This window comes from Diadema setosum, chromosome 17, assembly GCF_964275005.1.
Source record: "Diadema setosum chromosome 17, eeDiaSeto1, whole genome shotgun sequence".
Taxonomy (NCBI): domain Eukaryota; kingdom Metazoa; phylum Echinodermata; class Echinoidea; order Diadematoida; family Diadematidae; genus Diadema; species Diadema setosum.
Window position 1 is genome coordinate 20,911,124 of NC_092701.1, and position 21,041 is coordinate 20,932,164.

Consider the following 21,041-nt stretch of genomic DNA (forward strand, 5'->3'; position numbering starts at 1 on the left):
TCTATTGTTGCCAAGCATATCAAAAGTTTTTGCAGCTTTAGAAGAATGATATTTGAGCTTTATACATTGATTGTTATACTGCATATACTATGACAGTTTTTGTTGCTATGATATTGATAAACTTACAGCTTACATAGCCTTACGATTTCACACGTGTGTTCATGATTAAGAAAATATTGTCAGTAACATTTTCTTTTCACAACATTTGGATAGTCATAATATGTTTACGAAAACTGCACCGCGTGAGGTACGTGCTATACAGCGAAATACTCTTAATTGAAAATATTGATAAACGTTGGATCGCCGGATTGGAAAGATAAGAACACCAAAGCAAATGTCCACACACATAAAGTTTTTGTAGACTAAGAAAGCCGTGGAGATCTATAATTTAAAAAAAAAGAAATAATAATTAAAACGCCATGGAAATGAGAAACCCTTACACAAAATGATCATAGCGCGTTACAAACATTAGATCATTAATATCTTTATCAAAATCATCGTAATGGTTATGATACAAGGATATACTATTACAGCTGTAATATCATTATTCGAACTTATATCATTACTACTGTCATTATCATAGAGAGTGAATATCGTAGGAAGTAGCTTTTTATTATTACGTGGCGACAATTTGTTGACGGTATGAAAGTACAACTGGTTGTTTTCTCGTGCCATATAAGTTTGTTGAATGAGAGCATTTATTTTGAATTGCTGTCATAATAAAGAAAGGTATTGATGTTTTTCCTTATCTTCACTGGAAGATGCAACTGTGATTATATTTGTGAAATTCATACCATTTCTTTCCAGGACCAACAAATGTAAACACGCATTCAGCCAACAACTTGCATGGATAACACATCATTAGGGCCTACTTCAATTACGCTCGTGTTACATCGTTATATCTGGTGAAATTATTGACAAAACTTAAAAAAAAAAAAATGCAAACAAACAAAAGAAATATATTTTGTCTTCAAGATGAAGTGCGATATACCATTTGGCTCACTGCCAGTTACAGTTGATATTTTTAGTCAGGAAAAGGCGGCTAGACTTGATGAAAGCAAATTTAAAATGCAATCAATATTTCAAATTTGCAGGATCGCATAGATCAACTTATTTGAACAGGAGTTGAACCACCAAAGATATCTGACATCGTCTTAGTGTCCCTATCACTCATTAGAAAGAACATGACACAGAAGTGATGATACATCAGTCAAAGTAGAGACAAGCGAGGTTGAAATTGATCTCGCTTTCAGGAACGGAATTCACAGTGACCAGATTTAACTGACAGTTTCTGTCCCGTTTGTCTTTGTATAAATTGAAGGAGGCGCATTCATCATCCGCCATGCAGAGCGAAGCACAACCATTCAGTGTCCCCGTAGAAGCCGCCGACTTCATGTAAGCGGAAGGCAAGCAGCCACTGCTGCTGCGGAATTGTCTACTTCGAAAGCGCGCTGCAGGTTCGATGAAAGCGAACAGATTGAGTGGGAAAAGAAGTTGAAAAGAAGGCAATTGTAGAATAATTATATAAACTGAAAGATAGTTTGAAAGTGATAGAACTGCATTACATATACATGTCAGGGCTCGACACTGGCAATGGTCCGGTACCACTAAAAATTGGTGTCGGGTAAGCAAATTTTCTAAAAGCATAACTTCTGGTGGCCAGATAGGGCAACAAGAGTTCAGAATAGATTGCTATTTTCATGTTTTTTAGCGCCTTTTCACTTATTTTGGGCCACCAGAGGGGAAAAAGGACTGTCGAGCCCTAATATACCTATATATATATATATATATTTGATATTTATTTATCTGTTTATTCTATTTATTTATTTACTTATATTTATATTGATAGATAGATAGATATGAATCATACAAACGAATATACTCCCGTGCAGGAGTTGTTGCATCAGAGCCACATGTATAACACAGGAGACAATTTATGGCATGGAAATAATTGCCGTCTTTTATGAATTTATATAGCACGCAATTTTTAATCTCATCATCTGGTACACTTCATTCAAATGACAAAAGTCATTTGTCAGGCAAAGTTCAAGAAGGTCTAGTATTTTGCCGAGTACCGGTGGAGTTTACCCAACAGTTCCACAATCCAATGGAATGAGGTGGAAGGCTGAAAAATCTCTAACAAAAAAGATGGGAAATTAGCAGGTGAATCGAATACGCACCAATGGCAGGTGGGACGCTGCGTTGCCTCTCACATAGTGGGTACACGGTGTTCGGGTATTCACATGAAAAGTCCAGCATCTTAGCACTGCCAATAAGCGCACAGCTCTTGTCTGGATTGAATGTGTACTCATCTGGTTCGTTTGTGCCCCAATCTACACTTACAAAAAAAAAAAAAAAACAACAACAACAAGCAAATTAAACAGAGAGAGAGAGAGAGGACACTTTGTAAACACTTTTTTCAAGTTCATTTTTTTTTTTTTTATAGAAGACTGTAAGAGCATGGACCCTCTGGTGGTAGGGACCATGGTAAGAGAATGAAACGAAATATATCAAATTTCTACAAGATTTTTTTTTTCTCACACTGGTATTATAAAGCTCTCTTACAGATGGATCTTTACGCCCCTAGTGATCACATACGGTTTTCACTTTAAAGGTACACAAGTAAACATTTAAAAATGGACAATGTATCACTGATGTGTACATGTCCTTCCTCATAAAAAAGGAAGCAAAAGATCAAACTTACATAATGGCTTTGTCTTTGAATGAGAAACAGAAAAGTTTAAACAACACGAGTTTTTGATCATAAAGGGAAAAGGGAGATTGAGCTCCTACTAAGTCCAAATTTTGAAACGGATCTGGGTAGCCAAAAAGGATGATTGAATGTCTAAACTTTGAAATTGTTCTGAAATTGCAGGCTTAATTAAAATGTAACGGCAGTATCTGGAACATTCCTCAATGGTGTAGCTTTTTCAATTTTAAGGATACTGCAGCGACAGGGAGCACAAATTGGGGAGATTTGTTGGGTACTTGTGCAATTCCTGGAGAGGCGTCCGTGCACCACTGAAGACAAGGCATGCGCCCGGTTTTCCCATTGTAAATTGTTAATGTTAATTGACCCCTGACCAACCACTCGCCAGATATGAACCTTAGAGTTCATACATGGGTGCGCATCTCAATATCTCACTGCATGGAAAGGTGGAGAAATATTCCACACGAGAGAGTACACCGAGTGATATCCAACATGTGCCGCCGATGCACTGCACAGATTGACAAGTTGCAATTCTGCAAATTCTGCAACGTTTTTTGTTATGCACATTGGAACATTGAGATGACCGCGTTCACTCATGCGTTTATTTTGACTGAGTTCAGGTATACCCAAGTGAACGACAAATGAATCACATTTGATTTGATAAATGACTAATTATTGATTATCATTAAAATCTTATATAAAAAAAAAAATCTGAAGTTTAAAGAGTGTTTGCTTTCTTCTTTTTTTTTTGGCTGGTTGTATATTGGAATATATATATATATATATATATATATATATATATATATATATATTGATAGATATGAAGAGCTTGATCGCAAAACGAATTATCTCCGTTAATGTTAAGTGAAATATGTGCCAATAAAGCAGCTAAAAACACAAAAAATTATAGGATAAAATACAGGATAAACTCGATAAAACCATTTATGGAGGAGAATCAAATATGTCAGAGGAAACTCAAAACAACTTACTTTCGTAACCTCAAATATTACGAGTCCATCTGTCATGTGCATAAACTTTAATGTACGCTCATTGATCTTTATGTGGAATGTGAACTCGGGCCCTGCACTTGAGGGGATCTGTGATTAATTGTTTTTCATACAAAAATCACTGGTTGTGCGTATGTGTATGATGGGGCAGAAATCAACGTAGCCAACAGCGAAAAAAAAAATAAATGAATAAAATGTCTAATGGACTTTACTCCATCATTGGCAACCTGTCTATACAGGAGGGCGTTTTGATAAATATGGTGGTCTCGGGGGGGGGGGGGGGATCAAGGAGGATCCTTTCAAGGGGAGTGTGAAAAATAATTTTGTTATGAAACGAAATAGCTATACTTAGGCCTACCCCAATAGCCGTTGAAATCCACTTCTGAATTCCAGAATATCCCTTCATGGTCAGGGCATTCAAAGGAAGCATCGCCATCGTCATCAAAACATCCAATCCAGAACGAAGTAGCGGGGATAGTGGCAGCCAACCCTGCGTGGATACATTCTGACATATTAACTAGTGCGTTATAGGGAACACAATGGAATGTGCTGTCCGTACAATTTGGTACAATATGGGAAGTGGATCTAAGATGCAACTAAAGTTCCTCACTTAAAACAGCAGCAGCAGCAACAACAACAACAACAACAAAGCCATAATCTATGAAGTACAACACACAGGTTACTCACAAAACTCCGAGAAAACAAACCTTTGAAGGGCCTATGTAATGCAAATGCACGTGGATTTCTGTTGATTCATAATACCCTCAACATCACTTATGTGGCGAAACGAATATGTAAATACCTTCCGTACGTTTGAACATAATTTTCTACTATACATTTTCTTCATACTTGGATACGCCCACAGAACTCGACTGAGCATAACTGGCATGTTTCCGTATTACTAATGTGACTGACAAAATGATATTGCAGGGGAACATGCAAGTTATGCTCTGTCTCGGGGAAGTGCATTCCAATGTCATTTTTTAATCGTACCAGTACCTTAGCAATGATAGGCAGAGACGTCACGAACAGAATATCAGTATGGAAGATTGTTGTTTTTTGTTGTTGTTTTTTTTTTTTTGTCACCACATAGGTGATGTGGATGCATCATAATTCAATACAAGTCAACATGCATTTTGCGCAACCTAGGTCCTTTAATTTGCCATGAAAACTCTCCTGAGCCTAAGGTGTCTATTTGGTCTTCAAAGATTTGCTATTTACTGACGCAGCTCCCCAAGTCACATCTTATTGTGCGTGGGATGTAACCGATCATCTGCATGTATTTGTTTTATCCTATTGCATTATCCTATTGTTTTATCCTATTGCATTCATTTTATCCTATTGACTCCCCAAGTCACATCTTATTGTGCGTGGGATGTAACCGATCATCTGCATGTATTTGTTTTATCCTATTGCATTATCCTATTGTTTTATCCTATTGCATTCATTTTATCCTATTGCATCCATGATAAATCTCTGAATGGGAACGTTTCAAGTCTCGAATTCATTAAGTGTGGCGTCCCACAGGGTAGCTTATTAGGACCTTTACTTTTTATCATTTATATTAATGATTTTTGCAGATCATCCGACGTGTTGTCATTTATACTTTTTGCTGATGATTCAAATATTTTCTTTTCACATCAAAATCCAGATAAACTCGTGCACATTGTTAATTCCGAATTGAAAAAAGTGACCCAGTGGATAAGAGCTAATAAATTATCTCTTAATCTTTTGAAAACTAAATATATGTTATTTAGCAATTCTATAGAAGCATTACGTAAAGAGATTATTTTTGATTAGAGCCTATTAGAACGCGTATCTCATATAAAATTCCTTGGGATTACAGTAGACGATAAATTATCATGGAGGCCACATATTATTAACATTAGTACAATAATTTCACGTAATATTGGTATCATTAATAGACTTAAGTTTCATATTCCTTTGTCTTCTTTGCTGACGTTGTATTTCTCTTTAATTTTACCTTATCTTAATTACGGTCTTTTAGCATGGGGTAGTGCTCATCAAACTTTATTAGATAGACTACTGTTATTACAAAAAAGGGCACTTCGTGTTATTTGTGGCGTCCCGCCACGTTCCCATACAGATCCATTATTCACTAAATACAAGATTTTAAAAATTAAAGATTTGTATTTTTTTCAACTTGGACAGTTTATGTTTAATTTCAACGCAATTTCACTTCCCTGTATATTCAATTCAATGTTTACAAGGAATCAGTTTTTCCATAATTATCCCACCAGGCAATCTTCTGAGTTTCATTTACCCCTTCTGAGAACATTATTGGCTCAGAATACATTTATATACACAGGCCCTAGATTCTGGAATTCATTAAGTTGCGAAATGAAAAATTCTCCTTCTTTGTACTCTTTTAAGCGGAAGTTGAAATCCTTTCTGTTAAACCCTCTCTGATTTTTCGCTTTTATTAACCAAGTCCCAACAACCACATCAGGGTTCATCATCCAACCATCAATCAATTAATCTCTGAATTTATTATAATGAAATAGCCATCATAATCTCTGCACGGCTGTATGCAGCCACCTGCTGTTTGAAGCACCTCTTCAATTCCCTCTTCAATTTCTTCTTTCGTTTCCCTCTTTTGTTTCCTTGATCAGCGTGTAGGCATTCTCTTTCTTCTTTCCTTCCTTCCTTCCTTTTTTCCATCTATTTTGTCGAGTCGTGTCATGTTGCTGTGTGTCTCCTATTTTGTTCCGTCTTGTCTTAAATTATACTTGGCTAAGCATATGCAAATAAGTATTTCATTAGATTTTTCTTGAGGGGTTCACAATCTACAAGCTTGCTTTTTAGTGGACCTCTCAGTTCTTTTTTTTTTTCCAACTGAAACATAACCTTGTATTTTTTTGCGTATACATGCATGTAACTTTATTATTGTATCATTTGATATCATTTGCAAGATGTATGTACACGATTGTGATATGATTCCTAATTTATACTGTGTTATGTTCTGTTGGAAAAAGGAGAAGAATATAATAAAATGAAATGAAATGAAATGAAATAAAGATACATAAATTATGAACATTTGGATTGAATATTTCCCATAGGGATCAGACAACAGCTTGTTACCATTTTCATCAAAATCAAATGATTATCGTATAACTCTCTATAAGAAATATCGAAATAAAGTGACTGATATGGTAGAATTAGCTAAAAGGAAATATTTTGAGAAAAGGTTAGCTGATAGTACTAGGAATAGTAAAAAAGACATGGGATGTGATAAATAATGCCTTAGGGAAAACGTGCAATAAGAAAACAACCATTAAATCTATCAAGTGTAATAATGAAACAATTATGAATTAGAAAGAGATTTGTAATTTGTTGAATACATATTTTGTTAATATTGGTTGTAATATCAATTCGTCTTCTGGTGATTCAGATGAGTATGATTATCTTCAATATGTTACAAAAGTTGAGTCAACCGCATTTTTTAAACCAATTACTTGTAAAGAAATAATTGATGTTGTAACCAGTTTTAAGAATGATGTCAGTGCTGGATACGATAATATTGAAGAGCTTTTCATTTGATATGTAAACCCTTATGTGCAATATTTAATCAGTGCATGGAATCTGGTATTTTTCCAGATAAACTGAAGATAGCAAGAGTTGTACCAGCTTTTAAAAGTGGTTCCCCTGATTTAATGACAAATTATCGCCCAATATCAGTTTTATTCGTTTTCTCCAAAGTTTTTGAAAAATGTATTTCCACTAGGCTTGTTGAATTTCTGACAAAGTGCAATATTATCAAGAAAAATTAGTATGGATTTAGACCGGGGCACTCCACATCTTCTGCATTGATTGATTTCATTCATAAGGTGATCCGTGCAATAGACAGCGGGAAAATTTTACTGGGCTTATTTTTAGACCTGAGCAAAGCATTTGACACGCTTGATCATAATATTCTATTAACGTCAGTATGGTATTCGTGGAGTTGTTTTAAGTCTTTTTGAAAGTTATTTGAGTAATCGTAGGCAGTTTGTATCAATTGATAAGAATGTTTCTGAATATAAAAACATAAGATTTGGAGTGCCCCAGGGATCGATCTTTGGGTCTATTTTATTTCTTTTGTATAATAAATGATTTGCCAAATGTTTCTACTACTTTACAATGCATTTTATTTGCCGATGACACAAGCATATTTTTGTCTCATGGTGATATGGATTTTTTACAAGAGGTTTTTAATAAGGAATTGCAATATGTTACAAGTTGGCTACGAATGAATAAATTATTAATCAATATACCAAAAACTAATTTTATGATATTTACAAAGAAAAAATGTAGCACTGACACTGTATCTATTAACATGTGTGCTTCTCAAATCATGCAGGCTTCCTCACTGAAATTTCTTGGAGTTTTTGTAGACAATAAGTTGAATTGGTCTAATCATATTAATTATGTTTGTAATAAACTATCAAAAAATATTGGTGTAACGTATCAACTTAGCTTTCTCCCGAAGTCTGTTTTGAAATCAATTTATAATACATATAGGTGATGTTGAAGTGATGACATAACAATCTCAGAACCCTCCCATTAGTTTAAGCGCAAACTGTCATGAAAAAGAAAAAAATCACATATTTAGGTAATACCCTTTCATGCATCATAGTCCTCCGTGCCAGATTACTGCACCACAACAAAATTCGATGTCATGGGAATATTTTTTTCTAATTCTTTCAAGAAGAAAATCTATGTTGAGATCAATAGGAAACGATAGCACAATCAACTCGTTTAATTTGCAAACGTTGTTAATGTCGTACTGATATTAACGTTTTCTGTTTCTTAATTGGATCAATTTCAATAGACGAATCTTTTACTTTTTTCGACCTCATCTATCATGCCAGCATGCTAAATCTATGAATAACTGGTGCTCGATTAGTCCTTGAAAATCATAAGAATCGGTACCATTAGCATAGCTGATGAATGCGGCTGATTTCGGCATAAAAAGAACGCCCTCTACGTCGGAGCACGCTTGACGCGCGTAATCCCAGGTTCCTGATACGGATACGGCAAGGAGACATGTGTCCTCCACCAATGTCCAGTTTACCGGGCACCCGCTGGGATCCAGCACTACATGATGATATAAAAAGGTAAAGGAATGATTGCAATAATATCAATTCAATTCAGTTCAATTCATTTGTGCTTTATTTCCATCAGACAAAAGGAAATACTAACAATAACTGTGATGATAATATGAAACTGATGGATTGAGCATTGGTAAAGTTCGTAAATATAGCATACATAATTATCATGACAGTACAATGATGACATTGATAACAAAGATGAAATCATGGGGGCAAAGAATTGACAGGGTCACGATAATGAACTTCATCTTATGGAACCCATTCAAATTCATCAAGTCCCATAAACGCACTTTATGGTTTGTTGTTGTTTCCTTTCATTATAATCTCCATCATTTAATCCTAGTGCTTAACTCCAGTGAAAAAACCCAACAAGGTTACCCTTTTTCACGCGCCCCATTGTCGTAATAATACTATCGGTTGTATATTATATATCAGAAGTCTCTGGTTCCCTAAATTGATATTAGATCCTTAATCTTTAGGAATACAAGATCAATAATTAGTTGAATAAAGAAACTGGAAAACAAACTCACTGTTGCGACGTTTCGCCGATTATCAATTGGCTTCTTCGGGCGAATGATGCTCCCGAGGAGCATCATTCCAGTTTGTTTTCCAATTTCTTGATTCAACTAATTATTGAACTTGTACTTCGACTAGATGAATGAGAAGAATTTACATCAGTCTTTAGCAATACATTTTATCGAATACAGGTATCGTGTCTGTTTAACTTGTCAATTTTCAACTGTTCTTTTTTAAATCTTGTACAGCTTATTGCTATACCATCTGCTGTTTAAACTTGTAAAGCATGCATAGCTCGTTGAACCAGTGCGTTAAGTGTAGATGGCAACAAAGCCTGAGAAAAATACTTGTCTATGTTAACCGGAAAGAGGTTACATAGGGTATGTAACCTCTTTGGTTACTCCCACTGCAAAGCAAACATATAAGAAATTAATTTCATCTAGCTCATTCCACTTTGTTTATTAAGTTTTCCGCACAAATAAAATTTTTAGCAAAAGACACATGAATGAATGCTAACAAAATTTCGAATGATAAGAAAATAGAGATGATTTGATAATTATGACCATGTATCCACACGCGGTAACATACAAGCACATTCACACATAATACTTTGTCATTCTTTCCCAGTGATGAGAACTCAAATTCAACTGATAAAGCACACACACACACACACACACCACAACCACCACCACCATCACCACCACCACCACCACAACAACAACAACAACTGGACAAAATACTACACAGGGGCACAAGCAGCTCAACAGCACATATTGTGTCCACACAGAAGCAAACAACGTATACTCGCTCTACTCGCTCTTTCAATTAAGTATTCTTTTTTTTTTCAATGAAACTTTGTAAAGCCGTCCATTGTATGGAAGCAACTGTCAAACCCTGAAACAGATTTATATATATATATATATATATATATATATATATATATATATATATATTCTCGTTTATAGTTTCGCATGTCAAGACAAAGTATCTTTCCGATTAGAAAGTAATACACTTTCACGTATTTGTACAAGTGTCATTATCATCAATTCAAACACCTTCGCGTTAGGCCTTTCGTGCATGTCATGTCTTATTGTATATAATCCCTATATATATATATATATATATATATATATATATATATATATATATATATATTCATATATACATATATATAAATCATACACTTTCCCGTAACGGTATAACGGGACGCCCCTCTGTCATAAATACATGCACTTTGATCCAGACTTTGCACTCATGTCCCTTTATTACAGATTACCACACTTTCTCGCAGGTCTGAAATATTATGTTGTAATAAGATGATACACCTCATGTAGGTTCACCTGGGTGTAGTTGTTACATTTATTGTTGTGACTACAATTATGTAGTATAAAATATAACAAAACTTGAATACCCGAACTGTTAAAATCAACTTTCTATTTTGTTTATTCAGCTCATTTTAATACCGCTCAACCCGGTAATTGCATTCGTAACTCTCCACAGGCATGTACCATTAGACTGTCAGGCTCGCATTCATTTACACATCTATCGAAATATCCAAGGCTTCATTTACATGATTAATGCTTTGGTAATTAAAGCCTGTAGACAAAGAATACATATCCCATCACATATTAAGTTGACGAAAAGTTCACCTTCAAATCTGCGGTAGCCATTCACAGTTGGTGACGTATGACAAACTGGGGGTTCCAAGTGGAGGCGCTGTTCCATCCATCATTGAGTGTTTGATGGACTTTTTGGTGGTCGTGGGCGTACTTTAATACACTACAGGGATAAAGATAATTTTTCCACATCTAAGAGGGTTGTAGACGAGAAAGGGAATAAGTCTGTCCTTCGATATTTTCCGATCAATATAGTATATTCGATGACTTCCAAATTTCCAGCTTATATAGTGAAACGAATACTCGCGTAAAATGGTACCTTGCAATAATTTTGTGTGTGTGTGTGTGTGTGTATAATATCAACAGACTATACATAAATCTTGTTAGTACGTGTTTGTTTTACCGTATGTATGCATGTAATATGGCATGATACCATGCTTCCAACACAATGTAAACCTTAACGGGGGGGGGGGGGGGGGAATCAGGCCGGAATAGAAATATCCTATCCGCATTGCAAAAAAAAAACCATCAACAGGCAATTTCGTCCCGATATAATGTTGTTTTGTATGAAAAGAGAAAACTCAGAAAAGTAGATCACTGAACATCTGGGGAAAAATTACATATACGCTGAAAGTTACAAGACTGATTAGCAATTCACTGTGAGGTAGATGTAGCGCAGCTCTATATTCCGTTTGTGTACACAAACAGTTGCAAATAGCCATTTTCCTCAAGAAAAAAAAAACCGGGTGCTGTTCGTTATTCCGAAGGTTCGTTATTCCGAAGGTTTGTTCTTCCGAAGGTTCGTTAATCCGAAACACACAAATTCCCTATACCTATCCATAGAGGTTCGTTAATCCGAAAATGAAAAAGGGTTCCTTAATCCGAACATTTGTGGCGTTATTCCGATGGTTCGTTATTCCGAAGGATCGTTGATCCAAAAATGAAATAGGGTTCGTTATTCCGAAGGTTCGTTGATCCGAAGTGAAATAGGGTCCGTAACAAACCTTCGGAATAACGAGTTTTGTTTCATTTTCGGATTAACGAACCTTCGGAATAACGAATCTTATTTCATTTTCGGATTAACGAACCTTCGGAATAACGAATCTTCGGAATAACGAACCTTCCGAATAACGAACCTTCCGAATAACCAACTGTAACCAAAAAAAAAAAAAAAAAAAACATTCTTTGCAATTTTTTCAGTATATATCAGGAGAACACTTTTTTTGCATGTCTTACTCAACAGATAAGCTCTGTCTATATCAGCATATTTGAGAGAAAAATGAAAATTAGTGAAGTATTTGTGTATCATAATTATGGAGACCTAATGGGGACCTAATCAACATCTACGTCACACAGATAGTCGCTACTTTGTGTATAATCTTTGAACTTTGTCGGTTCAGAAATGATTAGTTTTTGTGTTTCTGGTTTTCCACCAAGTTTCTCTATCTACCTACTTCTGTTGACTTTTCTGCTTTCATACAAAGCAACATGTAATATCAAGATGGACTTTCCCTTTAAAGAGCCGTGTAGAGTAGGAGCGAAACGAAGAAAAACTTGATGTGATCATATTTGCCATTCTGAAATCTAATTAGATCTCACAGCATAACACACTGACTGTTTGATTTGACAAACCTGAAACAACAAAAAGAGAAAACGAAATCCATGTCAACAAAGAAACAGTAATGTGGGTTTCCCGTTGCTAAATATCTGTAGTCATTGTATAGTTATGTTCTTCACCCTCAAAAGCGCAAAACAAAATAGACACCGAAAACAACGCAAAAGACAATACCTTTATTCTTCAAGCAGCGATGTCTCAGTATCTGTTGTATTACATCAGTTCGTGGTTTTATTAGCTAGAGCTATCTTTGTTGACATGCACATATTGACCAAAAAAAAAAAAAAAAAAGAAAGAAAGAAAGAAACTTGAAGACACGTGCGGGGCAGAGACCGAAGAAAGATAGTTCAAAATAATGTAGCAATTGTCCCACTCTTCACAACTTGATGTCATATTCTTTTTCAGAAAAAGAATGAATGATCCATTACAATCGATGAGACAAACGAACATTAACAGTATTTCCTACAGTCGATTTCCAAGTGCACAAACAGAGAAAAAAAATCTCGGAGCTACGGGGAAAATGAGTAAAAGAAAATTTAAAGGGTAGATAGTATGTATTTTGCCTTAAGAAATGAAAATGACTTTACTGATGAAGGTATATATGGCTGAATGGTGTTAAACGACGAAGGGCATCATGAACAATTAAAAGACAAACAATCGACTTAATATACAAACAAACAAAAATAAGCTTTTACCTATATAAATAAAGACATATCGCATTTGTTGTAAGAATTTCGAAAACAACAGAGAGAAATGATTATCAATACTTTTAAATGAGAAGTAAGGTCCTTTCTTCGTGATATACCTCACGGTTTTATTTTCCATTGTCAAACCTAATGGGTATTTTTAATATTTCACTAGCAGTTCAGTTTTTGAATGTATGTATTCATGTTATTCTTTTTAGTCTTCTTTTTCTTTCTCTACCATTCCATTTTACCCTCACTGAAGGCACAACAGCCCTGCCCTATCTCGAACACCTTCCAAACTTGCGTGTGGAAAGTTGGGCTGTAGAACAATTGGTGGCTCTGACCTCCTATTAGTCATTCTCATTTCAAGGCATTGTGTACCATTTGCAGATGAAACAAAAACCTAGCTTTAGTGCTTCAAAATAGTTCTAAAGTGACGTGATAGAAACAACCAATGCAAAATGTTTATCAGTATAATCAATGTTTCGTATTGTTAATATACAAAATTTTAACAACAGGCATAATAAAATTGTTCCTAAAATAAACCATATACACTTATATATTTTTCAGAAAATAGAAAACAAAATAGATAAGTTTTATGCTTTATTGCGAAATTTTTATATGGTAGGAGGTTTAATAATACAATTGACCTACACATATGCATCAAATTTGAAAACTCGAACATTTTTTTAAATCACTGCTCCTAATGATAAACAATACCTTGTAATGAATAAAGAGAAAACGACCAACAGAATGGACTCGATTTGAGCAAAATTGGAATCATAATATCGAGATGATGGCGCTCGTTTAAATGTCATCAAGCTATCCACCATTTAGTTCCATAGGCAATCAATTATGCATGTGTAACGTACTGAAAATGATTTTACAGATCTATATTATTACAGCACAACGTAAAACCTCACAGCACTGTGCACCCTCAGCACTGCTATTCAAAATATCGTAAATGGCGATAAAGATTTGTATCTTAAGATTCTTATGATAGTTTCATATCACGTCGTACGTTTATCTGGGATCGTCGTACGTTAATCTGGGATCATCTTCCTAGCCAACCTCTGCTTATGAAGATGGTCGATCCTGCATTACCAATTTCATGTATTTTATATATTATATTTTTAAACCCAATTTGAACAGTTCCTTATCGTACAATTTGCATTCCATTTGACATTGTTGTATATTCTTCTCCCCATAATTATGTTATCTTTATATACAGTCTTATCCTTCGATGTGTATTCATGCGTTGGAACGATTCATATGATTTATCTTATTGTCAAATGTTGTTATACATTGTATTGAAAACGGACTGAACTCCATACGAATTCATGGGTGGCGATACTCATGGAATGCATAGGTACTCCACACTGTTTTCTGGACTTGATTTATTATGTGCAATGTTAAGTGGGTGCGTTTAACAAACAGGCAATAATACTTTCAGAATTCATGAGATGCTTGGATTTTCACACAACTATCATACTTTATCATTAAAAGACACATTGCGATTTCCGAATCATTCTCTTCAAAAAGTATGCCAAGGATATAAACAAATTACTCATCAGCAAAGAGACGTAAAATCAGAAATGACAAACCTAAAACTCTGTGTTCAGTGCTCAAAATGACTGAAAACTTGTAGCACCCACAAGCACGTGACGTTGCTATCATGTGACCAAGCAGACCGTGTTGACTCACAAAGAATGTTATATTTTGTGGCTCACTGGCATTCAACGGATACGCTCTCATAAAATAACCTAATAGTTCTCCCCTTATTTGTTGTGACATATATTTTCATTTTTTCCCCATTTGACTAGTATACAACAGGAAGTAAAGCTGCTATACAGTTTCGCTGTAATTATGATAAACGACTACTGGGTAGATAGTGTCAGATAAATGAGATGTTTAATTTCACCATTCTACGGCAAATGTTTGATTCACTGTTTATTGCTGAGAATATAATAAATCTATTCAGTTATTGACCATTAGCACAACGAGTCTAAATTACAAGGTGGCATTAATATTTGATTAGCTGCGGACTGATGTGAAAAGTTAATGGGTCATGGCGTGAACAGTTTCGCATTTGTTAATTGTTTTGGAGGACTGTCAGCCGATCCAATAAATCGAAAATGTAGGAATTTAATTACGTACAGGAGGAAAGTTTCCAATTTATCTCAGTCTCCTGCCCTCTTTCCCTATCTTTTTTTTTTCTTTTTTTTTTGCCGCAGAATGACATAATTTGTTTGAATTTCAAACTGCAGTGTGAATAGTATAACTCTGTAATTAATTTTTGCTGGTCGATCCATTGGCCCTCACACTCACTTTTACTTTGCGGGTACACGAGATTTAGGAATTTGAAAACCCATTCCAGATATAGGACACAATATCAACAAGATCAAAGATAGGTGAAACAATATCTGACTACTATGTAACAATTCCTTGCTAAATTCCAACACATTATGAGAATAAAGGTCAAGGTTTCAATGGCTTTGACACATTTCTAGTTAAGGAAATGCGGATACATTAAGAAAAAAAAACAATAATGGTCATACTTGTGTCATAATCCCTCACTAAATTCCATCACATAATGTTAATGATGGTATTGAAAGGTTTGGACGATTGTGAGATAATCAGATAGGAATTTTATAAACCTTTAATAAATCTTAATGTAACACATTCAATTCAATTCAATTCAATCCAATTCAAACTTTATTTCATTTTTTGAAAAGAACATAAACATTTCACTTTCTTTGGTAACAGAGAATAAGGTTACATAATCAAAACAAAGTAAATTGAGAAAAATATAATTGTGAAACCTTGGGGTAACAAATACGTTGTAATGAAAACTGACTGACTGAAGTGATAAAGACGATATAACAACAGGCAAAACATCGAAAAATGGAGGGACCAACTAAAAAGACAATGCTTGTAGAATGTGGGCCCCTCAGGCACAGAATGTCAATAGAAAATGAACTGATGCAAAAAGGGGAAAAAGGCTGGGAATAAAGTCAGAAAAAAGTCTTGAAGCCCACTAAGAAGACAGAGTAACAGGCAGACACACGTACACAGGCGAATAAACATTAAACGAGACTGGGACGACAAAGCTAATAAAGGGGGGATAAAAGACATGACAGAACGAGACAAGACTAACATAACAGGAAGACAATACAACGGACAGAAAGGCAAAACAGATCCAGCGATCCTCGACAGAATTATATCGAAAAAATAATGGGATGCGTGAAAAGGATATGAAAATATAGAAAAATAGAGAGAAATAGATGCAGAATATGAATAAAATCTACTCTGTAAGTGTCTCAGGACAGCAGGGACAAAACAAATACGTGACAGTATACTATTTGTAATCCAAGTTCTTCGAAAAGGAATTAAAATACGTTCCCTACATGCATTTACTTTGAAGTGTGCATACAGGTAATCATCTCTATCTGTGTCTTATAATGCTCTCTGTCATATCTGTCAAATTTTAGAACGTAACGTATGAGCTTTTCTGTTTCAAATGCACGGCCAGTTGTTAGGAGTCCCCACCATTTTCAGTACTGATTTAATCATACCAAGAAAACAGGAAGTACAATTTCTATTCATCAAATATGAACTACAGTACAATCTTTAACAATTAATGGCACACATTATACACCGAACGGAAATATCAGAAGTAACCATATAATTTGAATTTGACAAGGTGGGGATATCATACGTTTCTCTGAAGTCTACATTTTTTTTTCTATACTTTTTTTTTCAATTCAATCGTTTATTTATTTCCATCATCAAAAAAGAAAAAAGACAGGATTCAAAGCGGTACAAGTTGTCGATTTGTCTTTCATTCATCTGATAAGGATATCTTTTTCTTTGAATACGATATAAAGTATATGCACGAATGGTATTATAAAGAAAAAAGAAACAATGCACACTTTGACATGGCAACAGAAAAAGTAAGTAATCACAACGACGGAATGGCTTTAAAGGTAGGGAATCCCATTTGCATGCCTTAAATGAAGAGTTGTATAAACACAGTGGTATGTTGAAGAGAGTATCATTTTAGAAACTCCCATAAAGTATTGAAAGTGGAAGGTAACATTTAGTACGTTTTTATTGACCGTTAGATTTTGAACTGAATTCTTTTCGGGGCTCACCGTAAATTCCAGTACATTACTAGGCTACCTTTGCAGACCCATGCACTGCATGTGTGTCCATCATGTATATTTTGTGAATAAAGTTCATCAAAACTTACAAACATTTCTATATACATTCTTGCCACACACTCTATATGTTATTACATCAGCTTTTATACTTTTATATTTGTGTTTATAGAGAAAAAATACAGAAGACTGCAACAAAAGGCTTAAGTGTGGCTGACACACAGAGCTACTGAGTAGTTGAGTTTTGTGCATTATTCAAATTGTAGATAACTGTTGACTTCCAAATTTCTAAGCAGTGGCCTAAACAAGTCCCCTGAGGTTCATATTTAATGTTTTGCTGCATTTGGGGAGTTCTGTAAAAGGTATCCCCTACCTTTAAGAGGAATGCATGTTACAATCTTGCTTTCCAGCTTTCCCTTCATTTTTCGCATCATTGTGTAACTATCTTGACTTCACAATCTATTGTGTTATTATGCTAAATTGTGATATGTATGTTCACGATATAATATGTATATTGCTTTTTAACATGATATGTTTGTACATTTATATTCTTTGATTGAAAACGAAAATGAATAAATGATACGAAAATGACATGAATTACACAAAAATTTGTGTGCGTGAGTGAGGGTTTGTGTGTTTATGTGTACTTGCCTTGCAACACAGTGATGATGGCTTTCAGAGATTAATGCGCTGAAGGTATTAAATTGATTTCCGTCGAAAAAAAATCAAAGAATGAGAAAATATGAATACCTTAGCTAATTTGTATGGGGATGTATCTGCTTTCTAGTAAGATGTTATTTGAGAAAACGTGTGAAACTTTGTCATTCCTTGACTTTCTGATTTCAGATATAATTCTTTCTTCTCTTTCTTCTTTTTCACTTATTACTGTGGCTACTAAAGGCTGTTCTCTAAACCTACGGTGCCTAAACAAACGACCTGAATCTCACCATAGCAATTTGAAGTTGCTTTTATTTTAGATTCTCATGAAATCTCTTCATTTTGGGTAGACTGTATTAATCATTAACTTTAAGATCTGTATGTACACACATGCACACCTACACACAGACACACACATACAAACATAATGTAATCATATTTATTAATGATCGCATGATGTATATACATGGTAATCATGAATATGATGTGATCCTACATTACAAAACCAACAAAAAGTCGCGAGACATAAAGGGCAGATTCTGAAAGAACATACTTTAAGCTTTATAATGTTGTGTAACTCAATTCAAATGTACTCTCCTAACCTATCTAAACCTTAGAAATAGAAAGCACACATTCTGGGAAAGTGTGTATTGAGAAAAGAGAAGTATAGCGCTTAATCTTACTGCGCTGTACTCTGTGCAATGAATGAAAACTAACAGGATGTAAAACCGCATAGCTGTTTATCAAATTAGTAAAGCTGACATTGATCATGTTCTATTATCACATTCTATCCATGAGTAATACAAACTTTCAAAGCAGTATCATAATTCTTTCAAAGATGTGAGATTCGAAAGTGGACTCTAATTCGAAGACACATCTTACACACCATTCTTCAAAAATCGTTCGAGAAAAACTGCTAAAAACACAATTTCCCGTTCCAATGTTTACAATAATGTAAAAGTATTGCTCTTTCAGCAATGTTCAGAACATACAAAATACCCAAGATTGACTAAGTTGAACAGTTCACCTATTTTGAGTCTTCACACAAAATCAATGAGCAACTTTTTGTTGGTTCTTGTGATGCACGGTCACATCATGTAGACCTATACTTATACAAATATACAGATGCCTATACTTGCCTCTTTGGTTTCAGTGTACTTGAGTAAAATGTAATATCCGCTAATTTTCAAGTCAAGTTAGTCGAAATCAATCTGACGGAATACTGAAATGTATAGTGAGCTTGACAAGTTGACACAAACAAGAAATTTCATTACCTGGATATCAAGGGGAAACGACCTGTTTATAAGCTTCCGTTGAATATTGATAGGCAGGGGACGGGTTTTCCGTATTTTTACAACAAAGTTATTAATCTGGCTAGAAAATGAAGATTCAAAACAAGTAGGCCGAAAAAAGGACTTCTCTGAGTTATGAAGGGAAAATGTGGGAACAACAGGGAAGATGAAAAGGAATATGAACATAAGAGATAGAGAGAAAGAAGAGAGGGGTGAAGAGAGAGAGAGAGAGAGAGAGAGAGAGATGGAGAAAGAACTTACCCACGTCGTAAGGAGGTGTGGTAGTTCCATGAATTCTCCATGTTAGTGCTAACCAAAACATTGTCATCATCGCCACCACACGCCGGCTCTCCGAGACCGTCCCCATCACGAATTGTCATCGAGGGGAAAATCAGCTTCCACGCGTAAACCGAGGTCCCACACACAGCAATGAACACTGAATTTGAACAAGGGGACAGAGTGAGGTCTGAAGCGGTCGACGGCCAGAGTAGCAACTACACGGATGCACGAATTAGCTAATCTTGTGTTTTGCGTTTAAGTGAAACGTATTGTGGAAGGAGCGCAGAACAACGCTACGGAAAGAATGGGGTAAAGGATGAAGGTGTGTGTGTGTGTGTGTGTGTGTGTGTGTGTGCTTTGTTAGTGTGTGTTTGTTTGGGTGTTTGAGCAAGAGAGGGTGAGAGGCTGCTAGAGACAAGAAAAATGGAAAGAAGAGAGTGAAAAGGGAAATGGGGGAATTCAGGAGGCACAGGGTGAAACGAGCGAGGGTTTTGATTAATCAGCTTTTAAGTAGATAGCAACGCGTGGATTTCGTCAGCCAGGGGTGGAGGGGTAAATTGCTATCAAATGACAAAACAAAAAGACCTAGGCAGCGGGTTCAAAAAATATGTGATGATATGATCTAATCGATAAGACATGAATCCACTGTACAGCGAGTATCAAGATGATCGATGAACAGTAAGCGTTAAAGTCAAGAGCAACGAATGAATTCTTAAATTAGTCAAACACTTTATTAGCATCTGGCCATTTTGAGATGTAAACAATCGTCTCCGAAAATCAAATCATAAATTTTAGGCGATCTGTTAGCCAAGCTTTTAAGCGAGTTAATCATAGTCTGCGCTATACATCCATCAAAGGGAAGATGACAAAAGTAGAAGAGGGTAGCTCTCACAGATTCGTATGATTAGGTGAGAGACCAGGTGAGAGACCAGTTAATGAAATTTATTTAATATCAATCTTTTATCAGAACGGACCACACTGTACTTTTCATACCTTCCAAACAACCTGAACACTGACATCAAATTTTACCAAAAGGCGTTTTGTTTGTCGTGTTTTCATTACCTCTTTGTTCCGCAATTGATGCTGCTCAATTATTCTTCAGCTGTGAATCATCACAAATACAATGTCGTTTGTTAATGGCCTAATAAAACCAAGGTTTCCATCAGCATAATTTTTATAACAGCCTCATGCGTTTCTCTTTCACCATGGGGAACGGCCTTCGGTTTTTCGTGAAAGGAAACTGCACTCGGGCTAATCATGCCTTCTTCATTCAGTTAATCTAGCATAATGAATTTGAGAATCAGTGACATTCAATACACACACACACACACACATATATATATATACATATATATATATATATATATATATATATATATATATATATATATA

At 35.2% G+C, this 21,041-nt stretch overlaps 1 protein-coding gene across 1 annotated transcript; it reads right to left on the reverse strand.

Annotated features, from left to right (window-relative positions):
• Positions 1 to 1,206: 1,206 nt before the first annotated feature.
• LOC140240445 (uncharacterized) lies at positions 1,207 to 19,737 on the reverse strand. The gene is made up of 5 exons (XM_072320215.1): positions 19,632 to 19,737; positions 8,650 to 8,814; positions 4,076 to 4,207; positions 2,181 to 2,333; positions 1,207 to 1,451 (listed from the first exon to the last, which is right to left on the reverse strand). The coding sequence occupies exons 1-5, from the start codon at positions 19,735 to 19,737 to the stop codon at positions 1,207 to 1,209; spliced, it is 801 nt and encodes a 266-aa protein (XP_072176316.1).
• Positions 19,738 to 21,041: the final 1,304 nt, after the last annotated feature.

Excerpts from the sequence above, each read along its gene's own strand:
- LOC140240445 (XM_072320215.1), bottom strand. The coding sequence starts at position 19,737 with ATGGGGACGGTCTCGGAGAGCCGGCGTGTGGTGGCGATGATGACAATG. Across the intron at positions 4,208-8,649 it reads ATTCATCAGCTATGCTAATG|GGTTGGCTGCCACTATCCCC; the intron begins GTACCGATTCTT and ends GTATCCACGCAG. Across the intron at positions 2,334-4,075 it reads GGATTTCAACGGCTATTGGG|ATTGGGGCACAAACGAACCA; the intron begins GTAGGCCTAAGT and ends TTGTAAGTGTAG.